This window comes from Cryptomeria japonica, chromosome 1 (genome assembly GCF_030272615.1).
Source record: "Cryptomeria japonica chromosome 1, Sugi_1.0, whole genome shotgun sequence".
NCBI classification, from domain to species: Eukaryota; Viridiplantae; Streptophyta; class Pinopsida; order Cupressales; family Cupressaceae; genus Cryptomeria; species Cryptomeria japonica.
The window spans coordinates 312,579,288-312,606,623 of NC_081405.1; the positions used below are offsets into that span (position 1 = coordinate 312,579,288).

General features: G+C 36.9%; 1 protein-coding gene across 1 annotated transcript in view; it reads left to right on the forward strand.

Annotated features, from left to right (window-relative positions):
* Nucleotides 1-26,758, forward strand: part of LOC131049702 (non-functional NADPH-dependent codeinone reductase 2) — a 99,462-nt gene extending 72,704 nt beyond the window's left edge. The window contains exons 3-5 of the mRNA XM_057983759.2: nucleotides 24,992-25,235; nucleotides 25,417-25,596; nucleotides 25,830-26,758. Coding sequence (XP_057839742.2) covers nucleotides 24,992-25,235; nucleotides 25,417-25,596; nucleotides 25,830-26,057 — 652 coding nt within the window. The 3' untranslated portion in view covers nucleotides 26,058-26,758. The remainder of the gene's footprint in view (nucleotides 1-24,991; nucleotides 25,236-25,416; nucleotides 25,597-25,829) is intronic.
* The last annotated feature ends 578 nt before the right edge of the window (nucleotides 26,759-27,336 follow it).

Consider the following 27,336-nt stretch of genomic DNA (forward strand, 5'->3'; position numbering starts at 1 on the left):
AAATGTTTTTAATTTAATGCTAATTTAATCTTAATTTTCCAAATGTCTCAAAATTAGCAATGTTGGCGATCAAGTGCAATTTGGAGAATATGAATCTTTAAAACAAGGCTTAATGAGATTTCATGAGGATTTCGCCCTGGACCCTCTCCGAGGGTCAGGAGCGATTTTTGAATTTTAGCCTTGAATATTTCACATTTTGACTTGAAAATCTCCTGGAGGGTAAACTGATATCTAGTTAACGCGTTGCACTTCCAATCTGACATTTTTTATGAGGAAAAACAGGTGGAAATGTCAATTTCGCTCTGGACCCTCAGCAAGGGTCAGGAGCGATTTTTTCATTTTCTAGCTAAAATCCACCTCAACTTGATTGTTGACCCTTCGATGTCACTTCTAAGATCCATTCCCTTATACCACCAAGTTAATTCATCGACAATTTTGGAGGAAAAAATGTCCTTAAAGGCAATCTCGCCCTGGACCCTCAGCAAGGGTCAGGAGCGATTTTTCTGTTTTCAACAAAGTCCTTCATCATTTCTAGTCAAAACTTCTTCAGGCGGGTGGAGAAAGTCCTTTATTTTCCATTTATGATCAAAACTTGGTCTCTTTTCATTGCAAAATGAAGGAAATCAAAATCTCGTTGTGGGCCCTCTCTGAGGGTCAAGAGCGATTTTTCATTTTTTGCTCAAATTTAGCATTTTTCAACCTCCAAAATCTCTTCAAGACATTTCAACTCGGCCCCCTCACTGACTTGCAAACTTAGCTTTGTCAAATTTTGGGGAAAAGGTGTGTTTTTGGTGTTTTTCGCTCTGGGCCCTCCCTGAGGGTTAGGAGCGACTTTTTGATTTTGAGCTTGATTATCCACCATTTTTCATTGAAACTTCATTCATCACTTGGCAATGTTCTTCCTTCATCCATCTCATCCATACTCGCTTTGTTGTTGCAAGGTAAAATCAGGATTTTCAATAATTTCGCTCTGGGCCCTCTCTGAGGGTCAGGAGCAATTTTTCATTTTCTGACCAAAATCATCAAGTTTCAAAGGCAAAACAATATTCATCATGTTTTTGGAGGTCTCTTCGCCTTATCCTAACCTTGCCTTAGCACCATTTTGAAGAAAACATGCATTTTTTGAAAATCTCGCTCTGGACCTTCAGTGAGGGTCAGGAGCGACTTTTTGGTTTTAGGCAAATTCCTTTATCTTTTAATCTTCAAATCACCTCCAAGGCATAACACATCACGTTCTCCTCCTGTCCAAGCAAGATTTTATCTCAATTCTTCAAACCAAGGAGAGAATCCTGGAAAATCGTTATGGGCCCTCTTTGAGGGTCCAGAGCGATTTTTGTAATTGCCTTCAAAATTTTGATTCTCAACGATTTCTTTTCACTTCAAGGCTTTTCAAACATCGTTTAAAACCCATGCCTAACCTTAGCTTTCCTCAAACTTGGATGAAAAGTTCCCATATTAGGTTTCTCGCTGTGGGCCCTCTCTGAGGGTCAGGAGCGATTTTTTGATTTTGGGTTGATTTCATCTTGTGTTGATCCTCCAAATTATATTCAACGGATAGAAAATGCTTTCCTTCATCCCTTCCAATCATAAAACATACTTTTCCCTTGCAAGAAGAATGCATATTTGAAAATCTCGCCCTGGATCCTCTCTGAGGGTCAGGAGCGATTTTTGCTACCTGGACCAAAATGCTTCACTTTTCATCTAAAAATCACTTTACCAAGGAAGATGTCATTTTGTTCTTTGCTATGAATAAAAATTCATGTCCAAGAAAGGTCCAAAAATGTGCACACAAAGAAAATCGCTGTGGGCCCTCTCTGAGGGTCAAGAGCGATTTTACCTTTCCTAGGCAAAACCCCTTCAATTCATGATCTTTGATCAAGTTTGGATACTTCATTGTGCTCATTTCATCCATCCCCATGCCTTTGACATCTTAAGTCGACCAAATAAGGCTAGCAATGACCCCTATAAGATTTCTCACTGTGGGCTCTCTCTGAGGGTCAGGAGCAATTTTTCTCTTAGTTTCCAAAATTCACCATCTTTCACGTCTCCAAACCGTCCAAAGCATCAAGTCACGTTCAATCATCCTTCCAGGAGACCCTGCACAAAGCAATTTAGAAAAGTCAGTGACAAATATGACTTAAACAACATTTTCGTCCTAGGCCTTCACTGAGGGTCAAGAGCGATTTTACCCTTTTTGGCCAAAATGCTTCAAATTTAAGTCTCAAACTGCTTCACAAGGCAAAGTCAGGTCATTTTCAAGGTCAGGAACCAGTTAGCAAGTCCATCAAAAACAAGAAATTGCACTCAGGATAAATTTCGCCCTGGGCCCTCTCTGAGGGCCAGGAGCGATTTGTCTATTTCAGGCATCATCTTGCTTCAAAAAATTGATCAAACTCACCTAGGCAAGAACACACAATTTCACCTTCAAAAATGCTAACACTTAGTCAAAATTGGATTTCACCCTAAAAACCTTTTATTAGACCTAACCTGAGACCTATTTGACTCTCCTGAAAGACTTACCTAATATCAATCATCTCAATTCTTAGGGAGGACACTTAACAATTCTCCAAACTTTGACTGGACTTAGCCTGAATGACATCCAAAAGAACCCCTAAGGTTTAGCCCTAGTCCAGACAGACAACTCACTTACCCAAAACCCTAAAAACAGAGAGAAGAACAAGCAGAGAGAAGCAAAAAACAAAGCAAAAAAAGAGGGGGTCCCCAGTCTAATGGGACGATGTGTGAAATGGTCACAACATCTGCATGAAACAATAGACGTGTAACGACTTATGATTAAGCTCATTTCATTCCAGTTGACCACACAAGGCGTCCTTGCAATCAGTACGAGGCTAGTGGTATGGATTAAACGGATTCCACACAGGTGCATTCAACAATTTCCTTCATTCGATCTAATCATCTACCATTTAGAATTGAAGATTCAACAAGAAACCATGCATATTGCAAGAAACGACACACTTCACCATTACTTCAATGAAAATGGAGTTTGTTTACAATCAATGGCAACAATTTCTTGCCTTGTCCTCCTATTCTACTCTAATTGCTACTCTATCAACTAACTATTCACCTTCTAACTACTCTCTATCTATCTTCTCCTTTCTATATAGTAGAGTAGACTTCTTGAACCTTGCATCTTTTGCCATTTGTTTGTCTTCCAGTTAGTTGGTAAAATCTTGTGATTCCAGCAAATCAGACGTTTAGGTCATCAAGTGTATGTCCCCTTGTGATTCCAGCAAATCACATCATACCACTGGTGCTTATCCACACGTAGAGATCCTACAGCAAAGAACCTTGAAGTCATCCCGATTGATCCTTTTCGCGACATCTTCAGCATTCGGAGGCTGTATTCAAGAGAGGATAAGGTACCCTTTAGGTATTTTATTCTGTGTTTGGTCGTGTACAAAATACACGTCAACAATAAGAAACATACCGTTTCAAGCAAGGAATAGGTCCTACCCAAGGAACACACATGTACTTGCATGAAGGATAATTCTATGCAAGAAAGGACATCATTTTATGCAAAATGAAACTCTAAAGAAGAGGTAATCTTCGAAAAGTAGAGAGAGAATTGATTTGAATATACCATCCTTGCCCCCCAAGCGAGGAAACAAGGAAGAATTATGTTTCTGCCCCAAGATGATTGTTATTGAAAAAGCATCACCACTCATGACAAAGATCCCCCAATGAAGTTAACTACTAGTGTCATAGGGTGAGGAGCAACATGATTGGGTGAATGGAGTGATAAGGCACTGCCTCTTCACCAAGAAAAAGCGTAAGATCAGCTGTAAGAGCTATGTGGGTTCGATCATATTGGTCTTGAACAAATGATTTAAAGGCTTTACAATTTCCAAGAGAATGAGAATAACCATGATGAAAAAGACAATGTTCATCAACTTCCTTATGCTTATAATTGTGATTAAGTCTAATGAAAGGAAAACAACATTCTTATCATCCTTCAATCTTCAAAAGATTCTTGTAGCTAATTTCTCTTGGTCATCAATAGGAGTAGGTCTTGTCTCTTGAGATGTAGGACAAGGTTCGCTAGAGGGAGGATTGTCTTCAATGATTTTGATAGTCCTAATATCAACGAGTTCTTGTATTCATCATTGGCATGGTGATCATGGGTTTGATGATATGAGCAAAAAGAATTGTTTGAGGAAGAGGCACCTTTAGATGGAGGATAATTTCCCTATCTTGCAAAATACTCCTTAAACCTTTGCACCCTAAGGAGATCATCCATAGGTGAAAGATGAGGATGTCCTAGACCTTTTGTACTAGCTTGTGAAGGAGGGTTTATAGGGACTTTGATTCCTTGTCCACGAGAACCTTGTTTTGAGATTATGTTATAACCACTCCTATAAGAATGTTTCAATTGTGAAGGACTATTATCATGAATTTCTTTAAAATTTGTAGTGTAAGGGCGCATGGAAGGATCAAAGGGAGAATTAGATAAAGAAGGAATATCCTTTGTAGGAATTTTCTCCTTTCTATCATCATTATTCATATCCTTTTCGATAGGTTGGAAGGGAAGGTCCTTATTATCGAAGGCTTCATCTTTGCTTGATGTTATATGAGGAGATAGGTCATGAATAAAATGCATAACATCATCATCCCTACAAATATTTTGATGGTTAAGATAAGCTATAGGAGAATAAGGAGGATCTAGAGAGATTGATAAACCAACATTTTGATCTTGCCCCCTTTGCACTAGAGTATGCCTATGAGAAGAGGATGGAGTCATGTTGCTCTTCAATGCTTGCTCTCCATTAGAGAGATCATTGATAGAAGTATTAACTTTTTCCTCATTCACACTAGATACCCTAGGAGAGGTACAAGTACTAACTTTGTTAATGCCATCTCTTGGATTATCATTGTCTACAAAAGCCTTTATATGATCTACACATGTAAATTAGAGAAACGGGAATCGCCCAAAATTGCTGAGTTTGGGCAATTTCTGAGTTGAGTCAGGGTTGCTGAGTCTACTGGGCTTGGACTCGGGCTCGGATGTGTTTGGCCCCAAAAATCACCCAAAATCGCCACTCGCCAAAATCGCTTGAAATCGCCGAGTTTGGTGAGTCTCGACTCCCAAACTCGGCCGACATAAGGCAACTTAAAGACACAAAAAAACATGTTTTAAAATGTTTTTATCTGATTTTCTTTTTGTTTATATTTTGCTTTGCCCCTAAAAGTGAACTTCATTTCATTCATTTGGCAAAATAGGAGGAAAGTGAGTTGTGAAGAGAAACAAGGGTTCATCGAAGAAAACCTAGCAAGGAGGAAGCTCAAGATTTCATCCATACATCACATTGGGGCTGCATTATGATTTTATTTGGTGCATCAAGAGTTGGAAAGGAAGAGTTTGTAGCTCATTTCAAGCTTGTTGTAAGAGGTAAGATTGATTTTTTGATTTTTTTTTGTTTCTTGTAAGCAAAAATTTCATTTTCTATTCATTTGATTTGAAAGTTTTACATTTTCTTCCAAAATCTAATGTATGTAGGGTTTGCAAATTTCTTTTAAAAAAAAGTAGGGTTTCAAATTTTGATCAAACCTTACATTTCTATTTAAAAAAATTTACAAACCCTACCTTTGTTTTTTTGAAAAAAATGTACAATGAATGCACAAATTCTCAAATATTAATTTTTTTTGTATTTGTAATAATGTCTTATTGCAGCAACCTTGACTTTCTTATTTGCCTCAATTTTCACATTACAATCATACAATGTCTGCTTCTAGACTCCCACTTAGAAAGGACTTCGCTTGGAAATTTCATGAAGATTTTCCTGGGCAAAAAAAAGGATAGACAAAGTGTAAATATTGCAAAACAATATTCCATGGAGGCATATATAGATTGAAATACCATATTGCTGGTGTACGTGGCCATGATGCCAACCCATGCACAAAAGCAATTGTTGAGGCTACACGTGAGTGCTATGTGGCAGTTGAAGCACTCGAACAAAAGAAGGAAATGGCGAAGAAGCAAAAGGATGATTTGGCGGCCATTGGTTTAGGTTGTGTTGGAGGGCCTTCTTCCATGCCTCCAAATCGTCTCAGTGCTAGTGCTTCTGCTTCTGCTAGTGCTAGTGCTACTGGCATTGCTCATGGTCCTACTCCTGGCACTGACACTGCTAGTGGTAGTGGGAGTGTTAGCATTGGTCCTAGAATTCGTAAATCTAGGTTGGATTCCTATTTTGAGCCTCGCACTACTCTTGGGTCCCAACAGTTGCTTGAGAGCATGGGTTGGAACAAGGAGGTCCATGAGGCCGCTAAAATGGCAGTTGGCAAGTTTTGGGTCTACTGCAGTGTTCCAGGTGAATATTTTTTGTTTGATTGTTTCAATATTTATAGTTTGATTCTTTGTTTGATTTTTTGTTGTACATAGTACATACTTAACCTATCTCATTTAATTTATTTGTGACAGGTCTCATTATTGGTAGGAAATGGTTGATGCCCTTACCATATGCGGGGTGGGGTTCAAAGCCCCTTCTGAATTTAATTTGAAGGGGACCAATTTTGACAGATTTAGTATGTGATGTGAAGAGGGAATTAGAGGATCAACACCAAATATGGAGTAGGACAGGTTGCACCATCATGATTGATGGTTGGACAGATAGGAGAAATAGAACTCTCCTTAATTTTCTTGTTTCTTCCACAGTTGATTGATCAATTTGAATTTCATTTAGTCATTAATTTTTTTGATTTTTGATTTAATGATTTATTGAATGATCATTGATCTTGCTTTATTTTTAATTTCAGGGGGCATTGTTTTCATCAAGTCAATTGATGCCTCTACACACTGCAAAAATGCCACATTCCTATGTGAGAAATTAGAGGAGGTGATACATGAGGTGGGTGACGAGAACGTGGTGCAGGTAGTCACCGACAACGCAGCAAATTATGTTGCTGCAGGTAGACTTTTGATGGAGAGGCACCCATCTATAGTTTGGATTCCATGTGCTGCCCATTGCATTGACCTCATGTTGGAGGATATTGGAAAACTCCCATGGATTAAGAGATGTGTAGAAAGGGCAAGAAATATTTGCAAATTTGTATATAATCATTAATGGGTGTTAGCTCTTATGAGGCAATACACAAAGAAAAGGGAGTTAGCTCGTCCTGGAATCACCAGAGTTGGCACTAACTTCATTACATTACAATCCATGCTTTGCTGTAAGGCGGCCTTGAGACGTATGATTGTTGGTGAGGAGTGGGCTTCCTCATCCTATGCTGCTACGATTGCAAGGATAGATATGGCAGAATGCATTTTTGATGAGGGAGGCTTTTGGACCCCTTGTGATGAGATTGTGAAGGTAAATTTTTTTATAAATTCTACAATTTAAGTTTCCGTTTTATAATTTATTCATCATTTTCTCTTATTTGCTCATTTTTATAAATTACACAATATTTGCAATTTTGCAGTTTGTTAAGCCCTTGGTGGTTCTCTTGCGAGTTGCATATGGGGATAAGCCTGCAATGGGCTACATATATGAGGGCAAGGATAGGGCCAAGGAGGCCATTAAATCCGTCTATGCCGGAGATGAGAGCAGGTATCGTCCCATTTGGGATATCATTGATAGATGGCATAACCAGCTTCATAGGCCCATCCATGCAACATCATATTATCTGAATTGGACATTCCATTTCAGCCCTACTTTTCAAGGCGGATGAGGAGGTTCTTAGTGGGCTGTACTCAGTCATGGAGAAGATGGCACCTGTGGCTGTACTCAGACCGAACTTATGCGAGAGATAGAATTGTTTTCTAATGCTCAAGGGGAGAACTTCTCTCGTACTATCTGCAAAGAAAGTAGGACAACTATGATGCCAGGTAAAAATACATTCTAAGGCATAATTTTAATTTTACTATATATTATTAAATGAGAGTCGAGAGAGACTGATTTTTTTATTTTTCTCATTTCAAATTCAGATAATTGGTGGAGCTTTTTTGGCCCAAGAACACCAAATATTTAGAAGTTGTCCATTCACATTTTGAGCCAACCATGCAACGCATCTGGTTGTGAGCGCAATTGGAGTATGTTTGAGCACATACACTCCAAGAGACGCAATAGATTATCTGTGGAGAAGATGAACGATCTTGTCTTTGTTCACTACCACCTCTGCCTCAGAATGAAAAGGAATGCACAGACTGACATCTCCCCTATCATTCTAGAGGAGGTTGATCCTGAAGCTGAGTGGACCACTGAGATAGAACTTGTCTTTAGTGACAATGACATTGATTGGGTCGACCAGGTAGATATAGAGGCTGAGGCTATAGCCATGGCAGAGGAGGAGTAGAGAGCACGAGCAGAGATAGCAGATTCAGAGGCAGACAGTGACACATATATTCATATACCTGATGTTGGTGAGGGTGGCATGGTGTCACGGGGAGAGGGTATGGCTGCCGAATCATCCAGGACCTACCTCAGACGCCTTCGTAGGGGGCCGAGGCCGGGGGAGGGGGATGCAGGCTCCTCTGAGCCATAGGCTTGTAGTTGTTTTTACTTTTGATATTTGTATGGAACATTTGATCATATGATGACATGGATTTTTTATTCCATGAGTTTCGTAATATTGTATACATTTGACAATATTTATATATCTATGTTTGTTATTTCCTTTAGCTACAATTTGCGTTTATGCTTATGTGATGGATGTATACTTGTGTATGTAATCAAATTAGCTTCTATTTGATGATGTTATTGTGTCTTTAACGTGTATTTAATAAAGGGTGCATGAAACAAGTTTTAAATCTTTAAAAATCTCTAAATTTCTTGAGTTTTTCGCTTTGCCGAGTCCAGTTGAGTCTGAACTGAGTTTTGACTCCCAAGTTCGAGTCCTGTTTCTTTGCATGTAATGATTGTTCTTAAAAGTGTCATCATAAAACAACATATAACATGGATAAAAGCTTTGAGATATGATTTGCAAGTAGGAAATATTTTTGAAACCCTAAAAATGCAATAGGCAAGCGTACTATGAGTGAGAAGAAGCAATGCAAAATGAATGAAGCCATTATCCAACACATGACTGTGATAAATATAACTAAAAACAATAAAATCATATGTGAAATAGCAAACAAATTAGATTTAGTAATTTCCATTATGAATGCCTAAACTTAGATTTAAAAATATAAGTGAAAAATTATGCAACTCACAAGCCAAAATTAGCAAAATAAATTAGGGTTTATGAATTTAACCACTAAATTTATGTTTCTATGATCTATGAGTGCAAGATTTGTTTTTCAAATGCCTACAAATCAGATTTGAGACCATAACTCAGAAATAAGCATGCAAGGAGTTGGGTTCACCAAAATGTAATGGTGTAAATTTGGAATTAGGGTTTCAACAAGTAAAACCACTAATTAACCATACATTGAAAGGAGGTAAATCCAATAGATATAGCCACTATTCGATTAGAAAAAGGGCTGAGAATAGTAATTAGATTTACCAATTTTTGGGTGGGGTGTGAGTCTCCTTTCTAAGTTGAATCGTAATGTAGTTGTGCAATTAGGGTAAAATGAGGGATTATTGAAGTGATTTGTTAGAAGCAATAAGCTATAAATATCCTATAGCGCCACAAACTTGGATCTAGGCAAAATGAGATGTTTAAAACCTATCCTCCAAAGTTTGGCCTGATTTTTCGCGACTAGGTAGCACAGATCCGCCCCAGTCCTCTGAATTTTCCACCATCAAAAACTGACCTGTTTGTCACTGTTGACTCTACCAAATTTCTTGAATACAGCTCCGCACTTATTTCCTGCACACAGAAAGAAAGGGAAAGATGTTGGGAATAGGGTTTTGCCTTAGGTCAAACCCCGGTTTTGGAATTAACTATGAATGAAATAATGCAAATATTGAAATAAATATTAGGGAAATATACCTCGGATCTGCAATTATTGATGATGATGCAACACTCTTTTAATGTAATCACAAATGTTGAATGCAATGGCATGACAAACACATGAACATGAAAAACCCTAATCAAACACACATGCTTGCATGAAGATTGATGTAACTTTGCTCCTTAATGCTTGAATGATGAATATGTAGCCTTGAATCTTTGAATATGCTTGATAATGAATTCTTCGTGGATGCACGACTGATAGGGATTGATGTTCTAGGTCTAAAATGGATTAATAGGATGTGTTTATATAGGGTGTCTTAGGTAAATTATTGATTAGGCCGACCTTCAACAGTCATGTGTAGCCCCGGGAATAAAATGCTGTCGGGGAGATATAGCACCTACCCCATTTCAAATTGGGGACCCTTTGAGATGGACCAGGGCATTTTGTGGCTCCCTAGTCTAGACTAGGGCATTCCTTCTACAAATAGGACCAAAATAAGAAGCTAGGGGGGAGCGTATCCCACAGTAGAACCTACCAAAAGGTGTACATGACACCAAAGTCGGATAATTAGGTCAAACTGGACCTATAGAGGGTATGAGGATAGGACACGCTAAAGTAGGAGTACAAACATGAGGTGTAAATTGGATTGGTGACAATTTACTCCGCTATTTGTTTATACAAAATAGTAATTTTCATTGCAAGGTTAAGTAATAGGTTTGTTGATGTTCATTAAGTTTATTCAAATGGCAATTTTTATACCAAGGTTAAGTATAGGTTTGTTGATGTTCATTGAGTTTACTCTCTTGCAAACTAGTTTAATAGGGTTATCATCAATGTTCTCAATCATAGATCCTTTTTAACTTGCCTTTTGGTAGCTTGCTTTGGCTTGAACCTTTGTGTATGACATTTTATGGTCATACAAGGACAAGATAAGTTGTTCGATTAAGTTCAAAGGCATTATCTCCAACTTTCTTAGTAATGGTGTATGTAGCCTACATTGGAGGATGAATTTTATGGTAAGATGGTGCTTGTGACGTATGATCGATTTGGGGAATAACTTAGTGTCATGGTGACCTTTCCTTATGCGAACTGTTCTTTATTTTTGGACCTAGAATATCTCTTTTTCTTAATCAACAGTAATTTTGATGTTGTACAAAAATGTTTCTTGGGCTGTCTGGAAATTTGATTCTTCTTGCTGGAGAATTTATGCCTGAATATCAGCCAATCATGTTTTTATATATACTTCATATGGGTACTTCAGCTAGGAACAATGAAATTAATTGAAGCTTGCTGATCTTATGTCATCCCCCTCCCAAACTAGGTTGGCCCTAGTGTTGCATTTATAAAGGTGATTCAGACACCACCCTAAGACATATATTTAAATATTAAATGTTAATGCTAACATAATAATTATAAAAAATAAAAAAGATGAAGTTATTTTTAGGTGGCCAATTTGAAATTGAACTTAGCCGCCCAATATGGGGCATTGGAGACCTTTCCCATGCTGATATTAAACAAAGTCAAGGACTATTTTGAAGACACTTCTGGATAGAAAATATTTCTGATCAATTCTTATTGCCCAATAGAGATGGAAACCCCTGTGCAAGGTCTTTGAGGTCAAGACAAAAACCTTGCCTCATTGTTTCTGTCTTTACAGTATTTTATTGAGTTGCAAACCCTCATTGATTTCATTAGGACAAAAACCTTGTTTCATTGATTCTGTCTTTGAACACCTCTCTCCATAGGCTTGGTTTGGAAGTCAAACCAAAAGCCACTTGTGTTATCGTTACTGGGATGTGATAAAAATTGTCACAATAAGCTGGCTTGAAAACTTCAATGATCCCATGTTTAGAATCCTTTTTCTGGAAATATCATCAATACTTTCACTCCATTGGAATCATCAAGGAAGTCAATAGTCTTAGAAACATCACTGGGTAGACCCGAACTCAAGTCCAAGTTTTTTGTAATGATTTTTTCCCTCATGCACAATCTCATCGATAGTAGCTGCATGCATGTCTAATAAGTAATAAGTCATCCGAAGGCTCAATCACACATTCCTCACATTTCAAGGCAGTCTCTCCATAAAATTTTTCTGCTATAAACTCCTCTTCATCCACCAGCACCTCATCATCAAAGAGATCTTCCAGTTTTTTTTCACACTACACAATCACCTTTTCAGCTAAGCCCTTTTTAACTGATAGGATTTCATGATCACCCTTCTTCCTGTTACCCGACAAGATGGAAAAAAGTGATTGTGGCATATCATGCTCTCATTAATACTCAAAACTAGAATGGTTTCAATGGCTTCAATAACATTATCACCATGTTCTTTCTTGATTGTGGCAAAGAAATGGAGAAACATTTTGTAGATCAAATCATTTAATCCCAAATCCAACACAATGTTTATTCAATCCGAGATCTGCAAATGTTTCAAGTATGGTAACCCTTCTAGAATAGTGAGAACATGTGATATCATCAATATCCTAGAAACTATTCACCAATAGATGAATTATCTCTTTCAATTTGTTATCATCATAAGGAGATTTAGGTGTGGAAATTCTCATGATCTCGCTTAAAAATGAAGTAACAATTTGTCTAATCTCATCGTTTGTTTGTCTCAACCACCCATGCTGATTTTAGGAAGTCACTGAGATCTGTGTTAAAATAATATTAATATCTTCTATTTTTAGTGGTCATCTTCTATTTTAAGTTGTCGGCTTATTTAGCTTGTTAAGTTAGCTTTTTATTATGTAATTAGCTTTTAAGCTCTATTTAGCATTTAGCTTTTTAGTTAATTAGCCTTTAAGCTTTATTTAGCATTTAGCTTTTTCTTTTTAGTTAATTAGCTTTTAAGCTTTATTTAACTTTCACGCTTAATTTAGCGTTTAGCTCTTTAATCTTTTACTTTAACGTTATGTTCTAATTATAGAACATCGTCTTGTAACCTCTATATATACGTGTGTATATCGTTCAATGTAATTATCCGATTATTGAATCATTCATTCAATTTATTTTTCATGGTATCAGAGCGGGTCAATGGGATTCTTTAAAGTTTGTCGAATTTTTTAATAAAAATTCATAGCCTTCTTTCTGGAATATTTTCCAAATTTTTTTAATTGTTTTTTTTATAAAAAACGATTTTGCTTTCTTTAAGGCTTTTTGAAGGTTCCGAGGGTTTCTGGTTCGTGGGCGAATTTATTTATGTTGGGCATCAGTTCATGTTCTTTTTAGGGTTCTGGACATTTTCGGGCCTGCAACCTGGAGGTTTTTTTTTGTAGATTGAAAATTTTCCTAGGGTTTCTGCAATTTTCGACTAAGGTTTTGACCCTTCAATTCAAGTCGAAATTTTATTCTAGTTGCAAATTCTTAGTGGGTTTTTTGAGGCCTCAATTGCGTCGTCAGATTTTTCTGGGTGCATCGTTTTCCGTGCCTCAATTTTTGAGCCGTCGGATCTACATTTTGATTTAAGATTCTTGGTGGATTTTTCGACAAATTTTCTGAGTAGGTCTCAGATTTTTCTGGGTGCCTCGTTTTCCATGCCTCAAATTTTGTGACAGCGAATTTGCCTTAGAATTTAAAAACAGTCTGCAATTTCTGCTAATTCTATGGATGTCGTGAATTTTGGTGTTTTTTGGGCACCATTTATGCTGTTTTAAGTTTGCAAAAAAAATTAATTTTTGGGTTTCTTCCAAACCTCGAAATTTGTGCCAGAATTCTTCTCCAGGGTTTCAGTTTTTTTCAGCAGCTGCTTCTATTCTGACTTAAAAAAAAAAAATCAGATTCTTCTGTCTCTTGCTTTCACTCAGTTGACCTCGATCAACCTCAGTTTCCGTGATGGCATCTTTGACCAACATCATGTTGGAACACAGACAGAAGTTCAACAAGTGCCACAACACCTGGAAACAGTGCATGTTCACGATATCTGAATATCGTTGCCTTGATCAGATTGATTTAGGCCAGACCTCGTCCTACAAGTCCCTTGGTTTTCACATTTTTTTTTCCTCAAAAATTGTTCGTAGGGTTTCAAATTTTTTTCCTTAAAAATTATTATTTGTCATCCGCAAAGCTTGCATGGGATTTCTAGGTTTTCACGATTTTTTCTTCAAAAATTGTTTGTTGGTTTTTACGATTTTTTCCTCAAAAATCATCTGTAATACACGAAGTTCGTGTGGGATTTATGATTCCCGAAGTTCTCTAGTTTTGATTGATTTTTCTCCTCAAAAATCGAGCTTTGTTGCAGTCAGTTTGGGTCGCACCTGCCAGGGCGAACATCTGCAACCGTGGTATCTTGCAGTCAGTTTTGGAGTTGGTACTCTTCTGCAAAAGGGTTTGCTGATTTTTTCCTCAAAATCATTGTTTCAGGCTTCAGTAATTCGTGTGTGCCAGATCTCTAATTCGCATGTGAAGGCTACATTCGCTTGGATGGCTTTTGGTACTCTTGGTCATTTGCATTCTACAGATCCTGGGAGGGTCTCCGTAGCAGCAAAGTGTTCTTTGCATCTGTGATCATAACACTTGTAGTGTTTTCTATAGGGTATTGAGTACGATGACCATTAGGGAGGGTGTTAAAATAATATTAATATCTTCTATAATGGTCATTTTCTATTTTTAGTTGTCGACTTATTTAGCTTGTTAAGTTAGCTTTTTATTATGTAATTAGCTTTTAAGCTTTATTTAGCTTTTAAGCTTAATTTAGCTTTCACGCTTAATTTAGCATTTAGCTCTTTAATCTTTTACTTTAACGTTATGTTCTAATTATAGAACATCGTCTTGTAACCTCTATACATACATGTATATATCGTTCAATGTAATTATCCGATTATTGAATCATTCATTCAATTTATTTTTCAATCTGCTCGCAACATCAGGGAGGGTGACTTCTCTACAACGATCAAACACTTTTCTACTTCTTTCAGAGTGTTGAAAACAACATCCCTTGGTTGAGATGGATATCGGGGTTTACTACCTATATCCAAGAGTATATTGGCCAACCATTCTCTACCCTTTGATTTCATGCTTATAACTAAAAACTAAATCTCAGAACTATCCAACAGCTTTGCATAAACTTTAGCTCTGATACCACTACTGATTTTCACCCCAAATTTTCACCTTTCCCTTCTGAGTAATTTTGTCAAACCGTTTGCTCGGTAGTTTAATGTATTATTTCAGTTTGCAAAATTTAATGTGTTTTAACAGTTTTCTTTGCTCAGAAATGAAGAAACAATATATATTGACTGAACAACCAGATTCATATTTACACACAATTGAAATGTCAATATTCTTTCAATATCCAAAGCAGATTAAGAAATACAAGAATAGAGATACAACAGGCTGACCTTTCATTGCGTGTACCAATATGAAACATAAAATAATTCTCATAGACTACATGTATTTCTGTGTATGAACAGCTGCATGCAAATATCGAATGCTTAATGCTTTGACTAATTATGCCTTCCCTTTGGTTAGCACAAGATTGAAGTCTCTCCTCTTGAAAGGCACTGCTAATAAATGCAAATGTCCAAAGATTTAGCAAAGGAAAGGAGGCACCAAGTATATATGTTAGTCGCTGCTATAGTTGTGCCCAAAACATGTACAGCTGAAGATCCCACACAAAACAAATGTCCATGTGGCCAGCAAGGTTTTTACACTATTCATAATACTCGTGCACCAGTAAAATATGCAATCTGCCTCCAAACTAGCTTATGCAGCAACAATAACCATGCTAATAGTCAGCAAAAATAGCATGCCCATCAAGGAAGATGTATATCAAACCAACCTCAGTGGCTAAACTCCACACAACAGGAATAAATGAAGCTCTTAACTACAAGCGACCCCTCAAGGAGTTCAAGCAGCAGTAGAAATACAATAATTATTAGATAGAATTCTCACATGCAGCCATAATGGCATTTTAACATTATTAATCTCCTTAGTTTGACCCCTTTTGAATCCTCACATGAAGTTGATGGACAAATCATATTAAAATTTCATGCATTTAATCACCCAAATTAAAGGATAAATTGGCCTATTTAAATTATCTTCCATTTTATCACCATAAATCTCCCAAACACATAAATTTGTCTTCCATTGAAGACTTCACAAATTTCCAAATCTTGGACTTCGAATCCAATTGCGAAATCTCAGTAACTCCGCCAAATCAGTAGCTAGGGAGGAATCTTTCACCACTAAAACTGATCTTCTCAAGAGGGCTTTTGTTCTCTAGAGGTTGAGATGAACCACGTTTGATATCTCAAAGACTCAAACCACAAGGGTTTCAATTAGAAAAACAGAATAAACTGCATAATGCCAAATGAGCTCTCAAACGTTTTTTAATTATCTTTGTTGAGAATTTTCTGGGAAACCCAATCATAAAATCACTTTATTATTTAATTAAGCCTTATATTGCCAAAAAGTGATTTAATTCATTTTTGAAACATTTCCGATACTTAATGTCACTTTTCAGCATCCCAACATTTAAAACATTATAAATTGGTTCCAACGAGCTATCACAAAATAATTTAATTAAAATAGCAACCTTAGTAAAATTAATTAAATATAGCTCAATAATACACCCACTTTGCGGAAATGGTCGAAATGCATTGAATCAAAAACTGATTGCGTAGGATTGATACCGTTGATGAATGATGATAATCAGACTTGATTGGGTGACTTATTATAAATAGACATTCCCTCAAGAATCTTAGAGAACACACCGAAAGCCAAAAATAACATTTGAAACCATCAGATGAGTCCTTTAGATCATTTGAGCTCATTGGCAACATCAAACAACCACTCTGATCAAGCTAAAACAAACCCAAAATGTCAGTGTCAAGTGTCAACAACAATGCAAGAGAACTCGAAAATGGGGACATTACAATTTCCTTTAACTATGAGATAAAACTATGGGCCCTAATTGGGCACCCAAATCCATGGTTAAAATTCTTCACATGTGTGTCGTCCTTGAATAGAATGTAACTCCCATACTTGCCTAAGATAGACTATCCAAGATGTCCTATCCAAGTCCACTTTGTAACCCCTTTCTTACAACACTAAAGATGCTCGCACACATCATATGATGTGATACATGTTCTTCCAAAGTCTTACACCTCCTAAACTAGCTAATAATATTTAATTTCTTACCAATTTTTTGTCCTATATTGGGGCATTCTATCTCCCATATGGCGAGATTTTCTGTTGATTTGCAACATTTCAAAGTGACACACAACAAATTGTTAAACATTTTGTCATTGATGTCAATTGTTTGCTAGTTAAGTTTGTGTAAATCTTTTGGAGTATTACTCAAAGTAATATTGGATTGATCTGATGGTGCTGTTCAAGCTGCTGATTATTCAATAGATCTACTCAATTTTTGGTTGAGCTGCCTACTTGCCTACTTGACCTACCTGGTAACCTACTTGAGCTACTTGCCTACTTGCTCGAGCTGCTTGCTTTCCTGCTTGAGCTCCTTGCCTACGTGCTTGAGCTACTTGGTTGTGTGTTTGAGCTTCTTGGGTGTTAGCTTGAGCTGGCTGCTTGTCCAAGTCAGCTGCTTGCATGTCTTTTTTATGCCAAATCAGAATGACACATTAGTAAATTTTTCATATGTTCGGTGGTCTGATCTTATGGTTTCAGATGATTTTTATTGCCTCCATGATATTGGAAAACTGTTCTATTAATAGATGTGTGCTCTTTGTGTCACACAGCTATCATTAATATTAAAGGATAGGCTAATCAAAAAGTCAGATATTTTTTAATGGATGTTGGTCTATGTTTAACACAAGGAAAGTGTGTTATGTCGACATTGGTCTACGTGGTCTGAATTCAATATTCCTTCAGCCACCCCTAAATCTGAACATGGTAGTCGTGAGTATAATTTTACAAAATAAGCATATAAGTATGGATTTAACTGCCATGTGTTGCTGTCAGAGGCTATTTTTTTTAAATAGGGGTCTGCGTATATGTGCTATCCTTGGTAAGGTGGCCTATCTTTTATAACAGTTTCTCAGATTTGTGACCGCTTGATAAAGTGGACTCTCAAAAAGTTTGTTTTTTTAAGAAAAAGGTTTCGAATATCTTATGCCATGTGTACGAAGGTTGTTGTGGAAGCATTATTTAAGATATACAAAACTAGGGGTACGTTACAAGAAATGCATGCGAAACATACAAAAAGAAATATTGTAGAATTCTGTTAAGACTACAAGTATCTTATAGCTGTGCGTTGCTTATGCTAAAGATATACTATGTGTTGCATATGGTTGCTGGGATGAAGGATGTGCGATACTAGGTTTTTTGTGCAGCAGTTCAAACGTTGAAAAGAAGTCAAATAAAATAGTGTAGCTGAAAAAGGTTCACCTGAATTAACAAGGTAAAGATGCAGTTCGATAGTGATATATTGAACAAATGAGTTTGGTTGGGATGTGGTGTTGCTGCTTGGACTTTTGTACGTGAGTTCTTTACTTCTATTATTTCAGCAACAGTCCAAAGTCTGGTCCTATTTTAAACAGCAAATCAGATGGAATGATTCCTATCAAAATCTGAAAATTAAGGTGTTCGATGTCAAGGCATGAAGTTGGTCAGTCAAGAATTATCTGAGGTTTAAGTGCATTTTTATGTTTGTATGAAAACTGAAGTTGGTGCTCACATCTGTATTTTGATTTGGTGCCCATTTGTTTATAAAAAGCTTTTGAAGTGCCATGGTTTTCAACTCAAAAAGGTTTTCCACGAGAAATCTGGAGTTTGTGTCTTAATGCTTGCTCTCTTTATGTTTTATAAGGTTTCATGTTTTCAAATTTTTTAAACTACTGATTCACGGGCCTCACAGTATTTTCTATGTGCATTTCACAAATGGCATTTGGCATAGTGACACATCAATTGGGATGTCCATATTCACATATAGCCCCATTTAGATGCATATCCAATAAATAAAAACATTAGCACTATGCAAAGTGTACAACAATATCTTGTCCCAATAGGTATCTGTAAGTCTTAAATCTGGTTGAGTTTTTGCACCTTTATGGAACACCTGAGAGTTTTTGCACCTTTATGGAACACCTGAAAGTTTTGAAAGTTGTCTGCTGTGTGCCATAATCTTATACTAAACTTCAGAAATTGGGAATTGAAACCACATAATTTGAAGCTGAAAGAAGTTCCTGGAGGAGGGAAATCTACATGTAATGCAAATTTGATGAGCCACTGGTCCAAAAGAGTATATTTGCATACATCCACTATTGGTTTTTCATGCTATCCTCTGATAGTAAGTATTGATCTATTTTTCAACAATAAATCCAGCTCTTTCTTGTAAATTTCTTCAAGAGAAGTCGCTTCCATTGAGGTAATCAAACAGTTGTTTGTCTGGTATGATTCCTCAGAATTGTTCCTCTGTTGTGTCAGAAATGAGCTCCTTTTCCTGACAGTGTTTTTATGTGTTATAGTTACCTTCTTAACCTAATGGTCTATTCCCTAGGTGAGCTTTCTGAAATAACCCAGCTAGGGTATTGGGTTGAAAATACTATCAAATTGAAGCATTCCATTCAAGATAGATCAAACAGTTCTGGAACAGATTTCTTATTGGATATAAACCAGATATGCCTAAACTGTCTAAAACAGAAGTAAGGTATTGAAAACAATATTATTTATTTCTTATTGGATGATTGAGGAATACCAAGAGCTGACAGAGTAATCTAGGGGAGGACCCACGGCGGTCTCAAACCCTTCATTGTCCATCATCAGCGTTGCCTGAGTGAATACCTCTGAAACCCTTCACAAATACCTCTGAAACCCTCAGCAATGGCGAACTGTAATTCTGAAACTGAAATCTGCTACTGTAACCGCACCTACACTGCTGTAGCATGCATGCAGCGACTGGGACTGTTTGCTTGGGGTGGCGTCCAAGGCTTGATGCTCAGGGGTTGCATCCTTAGCGTGGAGTTCTGGCGGCAGGCCAAAAATAATATAAAATCATAATGATTGCAGAATACCTCCTTTTCTTCCACCACAAAATATGCGCTCCACCTACAAACCTAAACTTGGCAATAATATTAGAAAAAAGAATAACCCTCAGCGCTGAGCCACAAGGTAGGAAGAAGTCATAAAATATCTAATTTATCTTGGCCCCAAGCCATGACTGAAAATCAGGAAGCCACTTAAGTGAACTGGACCCCACCACTTATTGAATCAAAAGACTTCTCTAACTCAGAAAATTGGCTAAGTATGGAGAAGAAACATACGTAAGCCTTATTAGGAGAAAAAATAACAGTGGCTAGAGAAGGGACATGACACTTTCCATTTGCCTAAGCCATGCCAGCTTACATGTCCTCTACTTATAGGAGAGATGACACATATAGAAGCATCATTATGTTGTGTTCAGATTATATGAATTAATGCGACCTCCTTCCAAGGGGTGTGAAGGTAAAACATAGTTTCAATTTTCAATTTCAAGATAACAGAGTTTCAAAAGATAAAGGTTTCTCCTGTTCTTTTCTTACAAGTTGTCATGTTATGGAAAGCTTTGTGTGAGTTTTCTGTTGGTATATGTGGAAGTTGTCCTTCCAATACTTTAGAGTCCTTTGAAAGAATAATATGTGAATGATGGTCCCTGACCAGGTCTGACCAGACCTTTGAATCCTAATTTCTATAGGATTCAAGATATTATTTTCAGGTCAACAGACTAATGTTGCTTGTTCCATGGATGATAATTTTTGTCTGATGTACAGCTTGCATAATTTTGAAAATCTCCTGAATAGAGACATTTTAGATGAGTACTCCCTGGCTCATACATGTTAGCAACTGTAGCTGTCTATGCAATCTGCACACTGAGTGCCCAGCATGCATTTCAGGGGAAGCTATTGTGGAAGCTTGATTATTTCTTGTTTTTTTGCCTAATTTCTGTCCCTTCTAATTTAGGATACCCTGAACAATTGAATTGATCACCAGGCTCTAGTCCTCTAATTTCTTAGCTGGTTTCTCTATAGTTGTTACTATATTCTATGATCCATCAAGAGTTTGTATCTTTGGTGGTTTGGTTTCTTTTGTTTCTTCAATGATAATATTTGATTTAAGTGGACTTGTTGACTAGGAGTAAGGATATTCCAGTCATACAAGTTACCTCTGCTTCCTGCAGAAGCTTTGTTATTGTCAGATATTATGTGATGATTGATATATTCTGTTGGGACCTGGCAATTGGGCAGATTGGGGTGCTGAATTGTTTTGAGTTGCTGCCCTGATTGCTTTGTAATCTTATGTGAGACATTGATTAGGTCATCTTGTTGATCTTTGTTTGCAACAATTAGAAACCGATGACGAGAACAGGCAATATTATGTCTCATAGATATTCTATGTTATCTTCTATCTGGTAGATGCATGAGCAAGTGCTTCAGTTAAGCATGATATCATAAATTTGTTAGCTGTTCATTTACTAGATGAATTAGAGGTCAGAATAGAAGGAGATTCATTGTCAGCTGTAGCTGGATGCAGTATGCTTTTAGGCAGTCCTTTAGCAGTTGCCCATCTAAATAGAAATTTGCAATCAAGGGGAATGCTTTTATAGTTAACAATCAGGCAACTTCTACCATAAATGTACACATCAGCTTGAAGATTAATTTTGTCTAGGAATGCTCTCTCCATATCAATTTTGACATACATATGGGCATAATGCACGGCCCAGGCATAATCAATCAATATGCATCCGTACACTCTATTATTAGATTTGAATCTTTCTGTTTAAATCTATTATTCAATTGGGTTGCCAATGGTACTGAAGAAAAACTTATTCCAGACTTCAATGGGAAGGGAATATATTCTCATCCAGTGCAATGGGTCCAATTGTTGATGAATAAGCCATGTAAATGATGGCCCTCCTTCGAAGAGGGCTTATCTGTAGCAAAAAGAAATATGAGATGGCCTTTTGGAGCTATCATGATTTCTTTTATGTAAAGTTTTAGGTGAACGATGTAGCCTCTTGTAGCATTAAACCAGCTTCTATTTCCTTTCTCTGATTTCCATATCTGTTATTGCTTAGCTTCCATTGGCATACCTACAATGACATTTTCTTTCTTTGTATTACTTTTTCTGCACCTTACAGTCCTTTTATTGTGCTTCTATATAAAAAAATAAATTCTTCTACTTAAGACTTCAAATAATTACACATAATTATATTACTAGAGGTGTAGGGGAGGCTGTAATCTCTATTAAAGAAGCCCTTTTGGATCACATAGATGGGATAGGTTATTAGCTCACACAAGTACACAATTAGCAGCCAGTTGTTTCTTGATGCTTCAATTTTCAATTTTCATGTGTTCCCGGTATAGAATATTGTTAGTAGAGTGATAGTAGCCATCATAGTTTTAGGACTCTATAAATACTCTTGAAAACTTGCCAAACTTGTGAGTCATATCTCTTGCCGAGTCTACTTATCACTGACTTGCGCGATGAGTCTAAAAAAGTTTTGGGGAGTGCTTGTCTGAGTCTCGCCCTAGAGCTCTCCAAGTTCCAGGCTCAGACTCCTGAGTTCTAGGTGCGGACTCTCAGGTCTGCCTAGACATGTTAAAAAAGAAAAAAGTGAGTTTTTTTTCCTTCATATTTTGGCTCAAACTCGTCCATTTCAGGTCTGAATAGCAAAATAGCAAGAGAAGGAGTGGAGAAGACAAGCATTTGAGCAGGAATAGAAGGGCCAATTTTTCTTTGGGGGGGGGGGGGTGGGGGGCGGTGCAATAGCCCCTGAACCCCAACTTGTGGTGCACAGGGGAATGAAATGTTCCCCCACATCTCCTCTATTGTGGGGTTTTTTTCACATATAACACCTTGCGCATCTTATCGTTGCTACCGCTCAAACCCATTAGGGTGTCCACTCCTAAACCCCCACTAGTTATTGGGATCTCTTGTCATATAAGAAATTTGATTACAATGAGGGGGTTCAGGAGTAAAAAAAACACAAATGAGGTTTAAGTTGACAACTAATTTCTTTTTTTTGGTAAAATTATATTTTTTTTTGCTGAATCCTAGGTGAGGTTTTTGCCAAGTCCCGAGTCCAAGTCCAAATTTTGGGCTGCCGAGTCAAGTCCGAATCTGAGTCCTCAAACTTTGGTAGCTATGACGAGAGATTCCAGTTAAGGAAGATCGTATTATAAAGAAATTCTTTGCATTTTTTATGAAATCACTGCAAGTAGAACTTCACTTGCTTCCTTGGGTTTGCTGTTGACTCCCATTCTTCCATGGTTACTCTTGCCTACTCAGTAGGCTAAAAGGGAGTTCCTCTTTTGTCTGGGCAAAGAAGTAGCTGACTTGAAGCATTGTGCAGAAGTGCATCAAGCTCAGATTAATAGCCTTGTGTACAATATTCAAAGGGTTTTCGCTGCAAGGACATTTATGTGAATGATATTTAGGAAGTTGATGCTCGTAAAGTCCTAATTGTGACACATGGAGCAATAGAAAATCTAAACAAGGCTCTTAATCACATGGTCAGTTTTAGTAAGAAGAATGAAGTTGAATTTGATGCTTATTGAAAACATGTGGAGGAGGCTAGTGTGATGGGACGTGAAAGATGATTTTGGCGATTTCTGTGGCTCAATATTTACTGAATTAGGTATGGTACAATCAGCAGGGAGACTCAGGGCAGAGAAATAGCTTACAACTTGAAACTTAAGCCTCTCATAAGACTTGGTGAATGAGGAGGGCGCTTGACTTTCCTCAGAAGCAGGATCCTGTCCTATTATGGAGATCCAGATGGCCAATGATGGAGTGGAAGAGCCTCGATCCTTTTTACCCAATCCTGATTTTTATACATCTTTATGCTGTGTGGATGGTTAGTTTTTTGAATGACCTATGGAGGAGGGTATGTGCTCCCAAACTCAGTTTTTTTTTGTCAACAAAAAATTGAACTTATATTAATTTTGAATGTTGAGGGTTACAAAATAGGAACTTCTTTCACCAAAATGGCAATCCAAGACAGCAAGAGAAGATATTCAACATCAGACCATTGGAAAGGAGGGAGCAAATGTTCAGTTAGAACTAGTATGAGCTATACACTGCTGTAAAAACTTTTAAGTTCATGTATCCTATCGAGTCTTAGAGATTGTCCATTCTACTACATCCACTAGTACATCATGAATGAACATATTGAAAATGGATTTAACCAGGAGGCTAAGGGTCACCCTCCCTGGGAAATTGCTGAGCTGCCATGCAAATGATGTAGAGGCATGAAGCTTGAAGAGTCTCCCTGTCCTTGTTCTTCTGACATTGTCCTCAGTAGAGCTTTCCAATTGTGTGACAAGCTCCTTTGCAGATGACCGCTAATTCCACATGGTCCTCAATGGTGTCTGAAATTTTCCTTTTTGCAGATTCAGGCTGAAGAAAGCAATTGATTGCGTCCCAAGGATTTTTCATGTTGGTCAACCACTATGCTTAAATTATCCATCCATTCATTCATGACTTAAATTTTCTGATTGTTTCAGTGCATAGTACAGGAGCTTGGAAGAACAGTTTTGAGATATCATTTATCAATACCTTTAATTAATTTCATAATTTGTGCAAAGCCCCAGACTTATTGCGAAATGCCCCCAATATTGCAAGAAGAAAATACTGAAAAGGTTAGTTTTCTAATTGCTCTTGTAGTTATTTTTATTTTCAGTTTTATATGCTTGCTACTCATGGAACTGCTGGATGTCTTCCAATGAAAAACCGGTTATCTCAGATTTATACTGTTGCTTAAGTCATTTGATAGTGGTATTAATTTACCTTTACTTCTGACTGGGTTCTGGATAGGTAGATCCCCTTTAAGGGTTACTTATACTTTAGGATTGTCAGGATTTGCCATGCTAATATCATATGTGAAGCTGATAGGTCTCTCTAATGATGTTTTGTGTCTATTAATTTAAAGTTATAGTTGCCGAAAGATTTTTTTTAATATTTGTTAGTCCTGTAAAGATAATGCACCAAAGGTACAGCAACTGTGGTTGCCTACATGATTGGCATTAATTAAACAAGGTTTATTTTGGTGAAAAATAAAATATAGTAAAACTTTATTTCCAAAGAATAAAAGCTTTTCTTACATTATCAAAATTGTTAATCAACTTAAATTTCAATTACTGGCTGATGGTGTGGATCTACTGACATGGTCCGAAATTATCTTTTTTCTTTCCTCTTTAGGATGCTGCAATTAGATTATGTGGATTTGTACTTAATCCATTTTCCAGTGAGATTGAAGAAAGAAGTTGTATTTCTGAACATAAAGGAAGATGATATCTTGCCATTTGATATCAAATCAACATGGCAAGCTATGGAGAAGTGTGTGGAGCTCGGCCTGACAAAATCTATTGGAGTGAGCAATTTTTCCTGTAAAAAGATTGAAGATTTGCTTGCTCATGCAACAATAACTCCTTCTGTGAACCAGGTATCCCCCAGCTTCCACATTTGTCACTTATGAAGTTTTACTTAAATTATTCCTTTTATCTGTCTAATTGATTTGACACAGATTATAAAAAACTGATCCCAGATCAAGATGCATCCCTGAGTAAACCCTCTTTTCAAGTCCCTGAGTTGGTTCTGAATGAATTTTAAAATCCCATTATCAGGTTGAGATGCATCCTTTTTGGCAGCAAAGAAAATTAAGGGAATACTGCAGCAAATTGAATATTCATGTTAGTGCATACGCTCCATTGGGATCACCAGCAAAGTCATGGGGTTCGAGAAGGTTATTGGACAGCCATGTGATTAATGGAATTGCTCAAAAATACTCAAAGACCAATGGTCAGGTATTGCTTTGTTACATTTGTGTGTCGTGGATATATGGAATCCCTGAATGTTTCTTGAGTTGCTTGATTTATCAGGTTTAGAGAGGTGGTTTTAAGCCGTTTTGTCTAATATGCTAGCAATATAAAATCGTTTCTTCCATAATTTGGATGTCCCACATGAATGGGATCATACTTCTCCTGACTTATAAGCCTTTCTCAAGATGCTAACAAGTGAATGGTTTATTGGCTGACAGATAGCATTGAGATGGGGAATAGAGCAAGGTGTGTGTGTTATACCAAAAAGCATAAGGGAGGAAAGATTGTTGGAGAATTTTGAAATATTTGATTTCCAATTGTGTGAAGAAGATCATCAGAAAATTGAAACATTGGAACAACAAAAACTTTTCTCTGGAAAAGAATTTATATCACCAACCAATGGACCTTATAGAACGTTAGAAGAACTTTGGGATGGGGAAATCTAAATGTAAGCAATCTTTCGACCATTGTTATATTCGTAACCTATGTATGACTCTACTTGTCCATATAATAGGAAAAGGACATTATTCCTGCAAATCAAAATATAAATTGTTTCTCAGGGTGTTTAAGTGTCCATACTTCAGCTGCAGCAGGTTGTACTTTCAAGCTATGGTGTTTACCAAAACCATTTTACCTTGTGAAAAGTGTAGGCAAAACAGTATTTTGCCAGTGTCATCAACCTGTAACTTTTTTAATCCTCTGAGTCAGATTGTGAATATCTCTAATCTACATTTTCTTGAGACCACATTACACCTTACAGGAAGAATTATTCACTGGGAATTTCAACTTTCTGATATCTCAAGAAGTTGATTGGAATGGCTTAGCCATCATGTGTGGAGAAGATAATATTAGAAAATGTATCCACAGAAACACCTTGATATACCCTCAAATGACCGTGGCAATTTTATATATCAGTCATCTCTGGTAAGGCTTCTTCTCTAACAGTCACATGGATGGTATCTAAACTCAAGCAACCCTTCTAACGCTGTTTTAAATCTCTTTATATAAAACTATCGTGGAATGATGTGAAAACTTCGGATACACTGAAATGATGCTTGCTCGCTCGTCTATGTAGTAGAGCTACGAATTGATATTACATGCAGCACTTTTTTTCACCTTTTGTTAAAGAGAGTATCAATTTTGCTGAGTTCTGATTATAGCCAGAACCACCTCTTTCTAGCTTACAGTTCTTTTTATTTTATCGATAAAGGCAGAGCTATAAATTATATTATGATAAAAGATAACATATACATATATATAATTAAAAGTTCATACAGGCCTTAAACCTGTATACTCAAAATTTTAGTGTTCTGTAAAAAATTAACACCAGAAATTTGAAAGAGAGGATGGAAAGCCTCCTATCAGCTTCTGAGAAACAAAATTTGATCCTATAAACAGAGTGCAAATAGCATTATGATCAATGATCTTCATAGTTTGTTATACTAACTTCTGCCTTTATGAGCCCCATAAATGGTTATAATCAGTGTTTCTGTGAGATATGAAAACGTGTACAATTATGGCACTTTTTTTTCCAAGATTTTGACAACGCGTGGGTGACGACTATTAAAAAAAAATGTAAAATTTAATATTTGAAAATTTAATTATTTAAAGCAGAAAAAGAAATTGAAATTAATATAAAGTTTTCACTTTTTACAATCAGTTTATATTATTAATTTATTCATAATATATAAAGTTGATTTCTAATATAATTTGTTGTGCGATGTA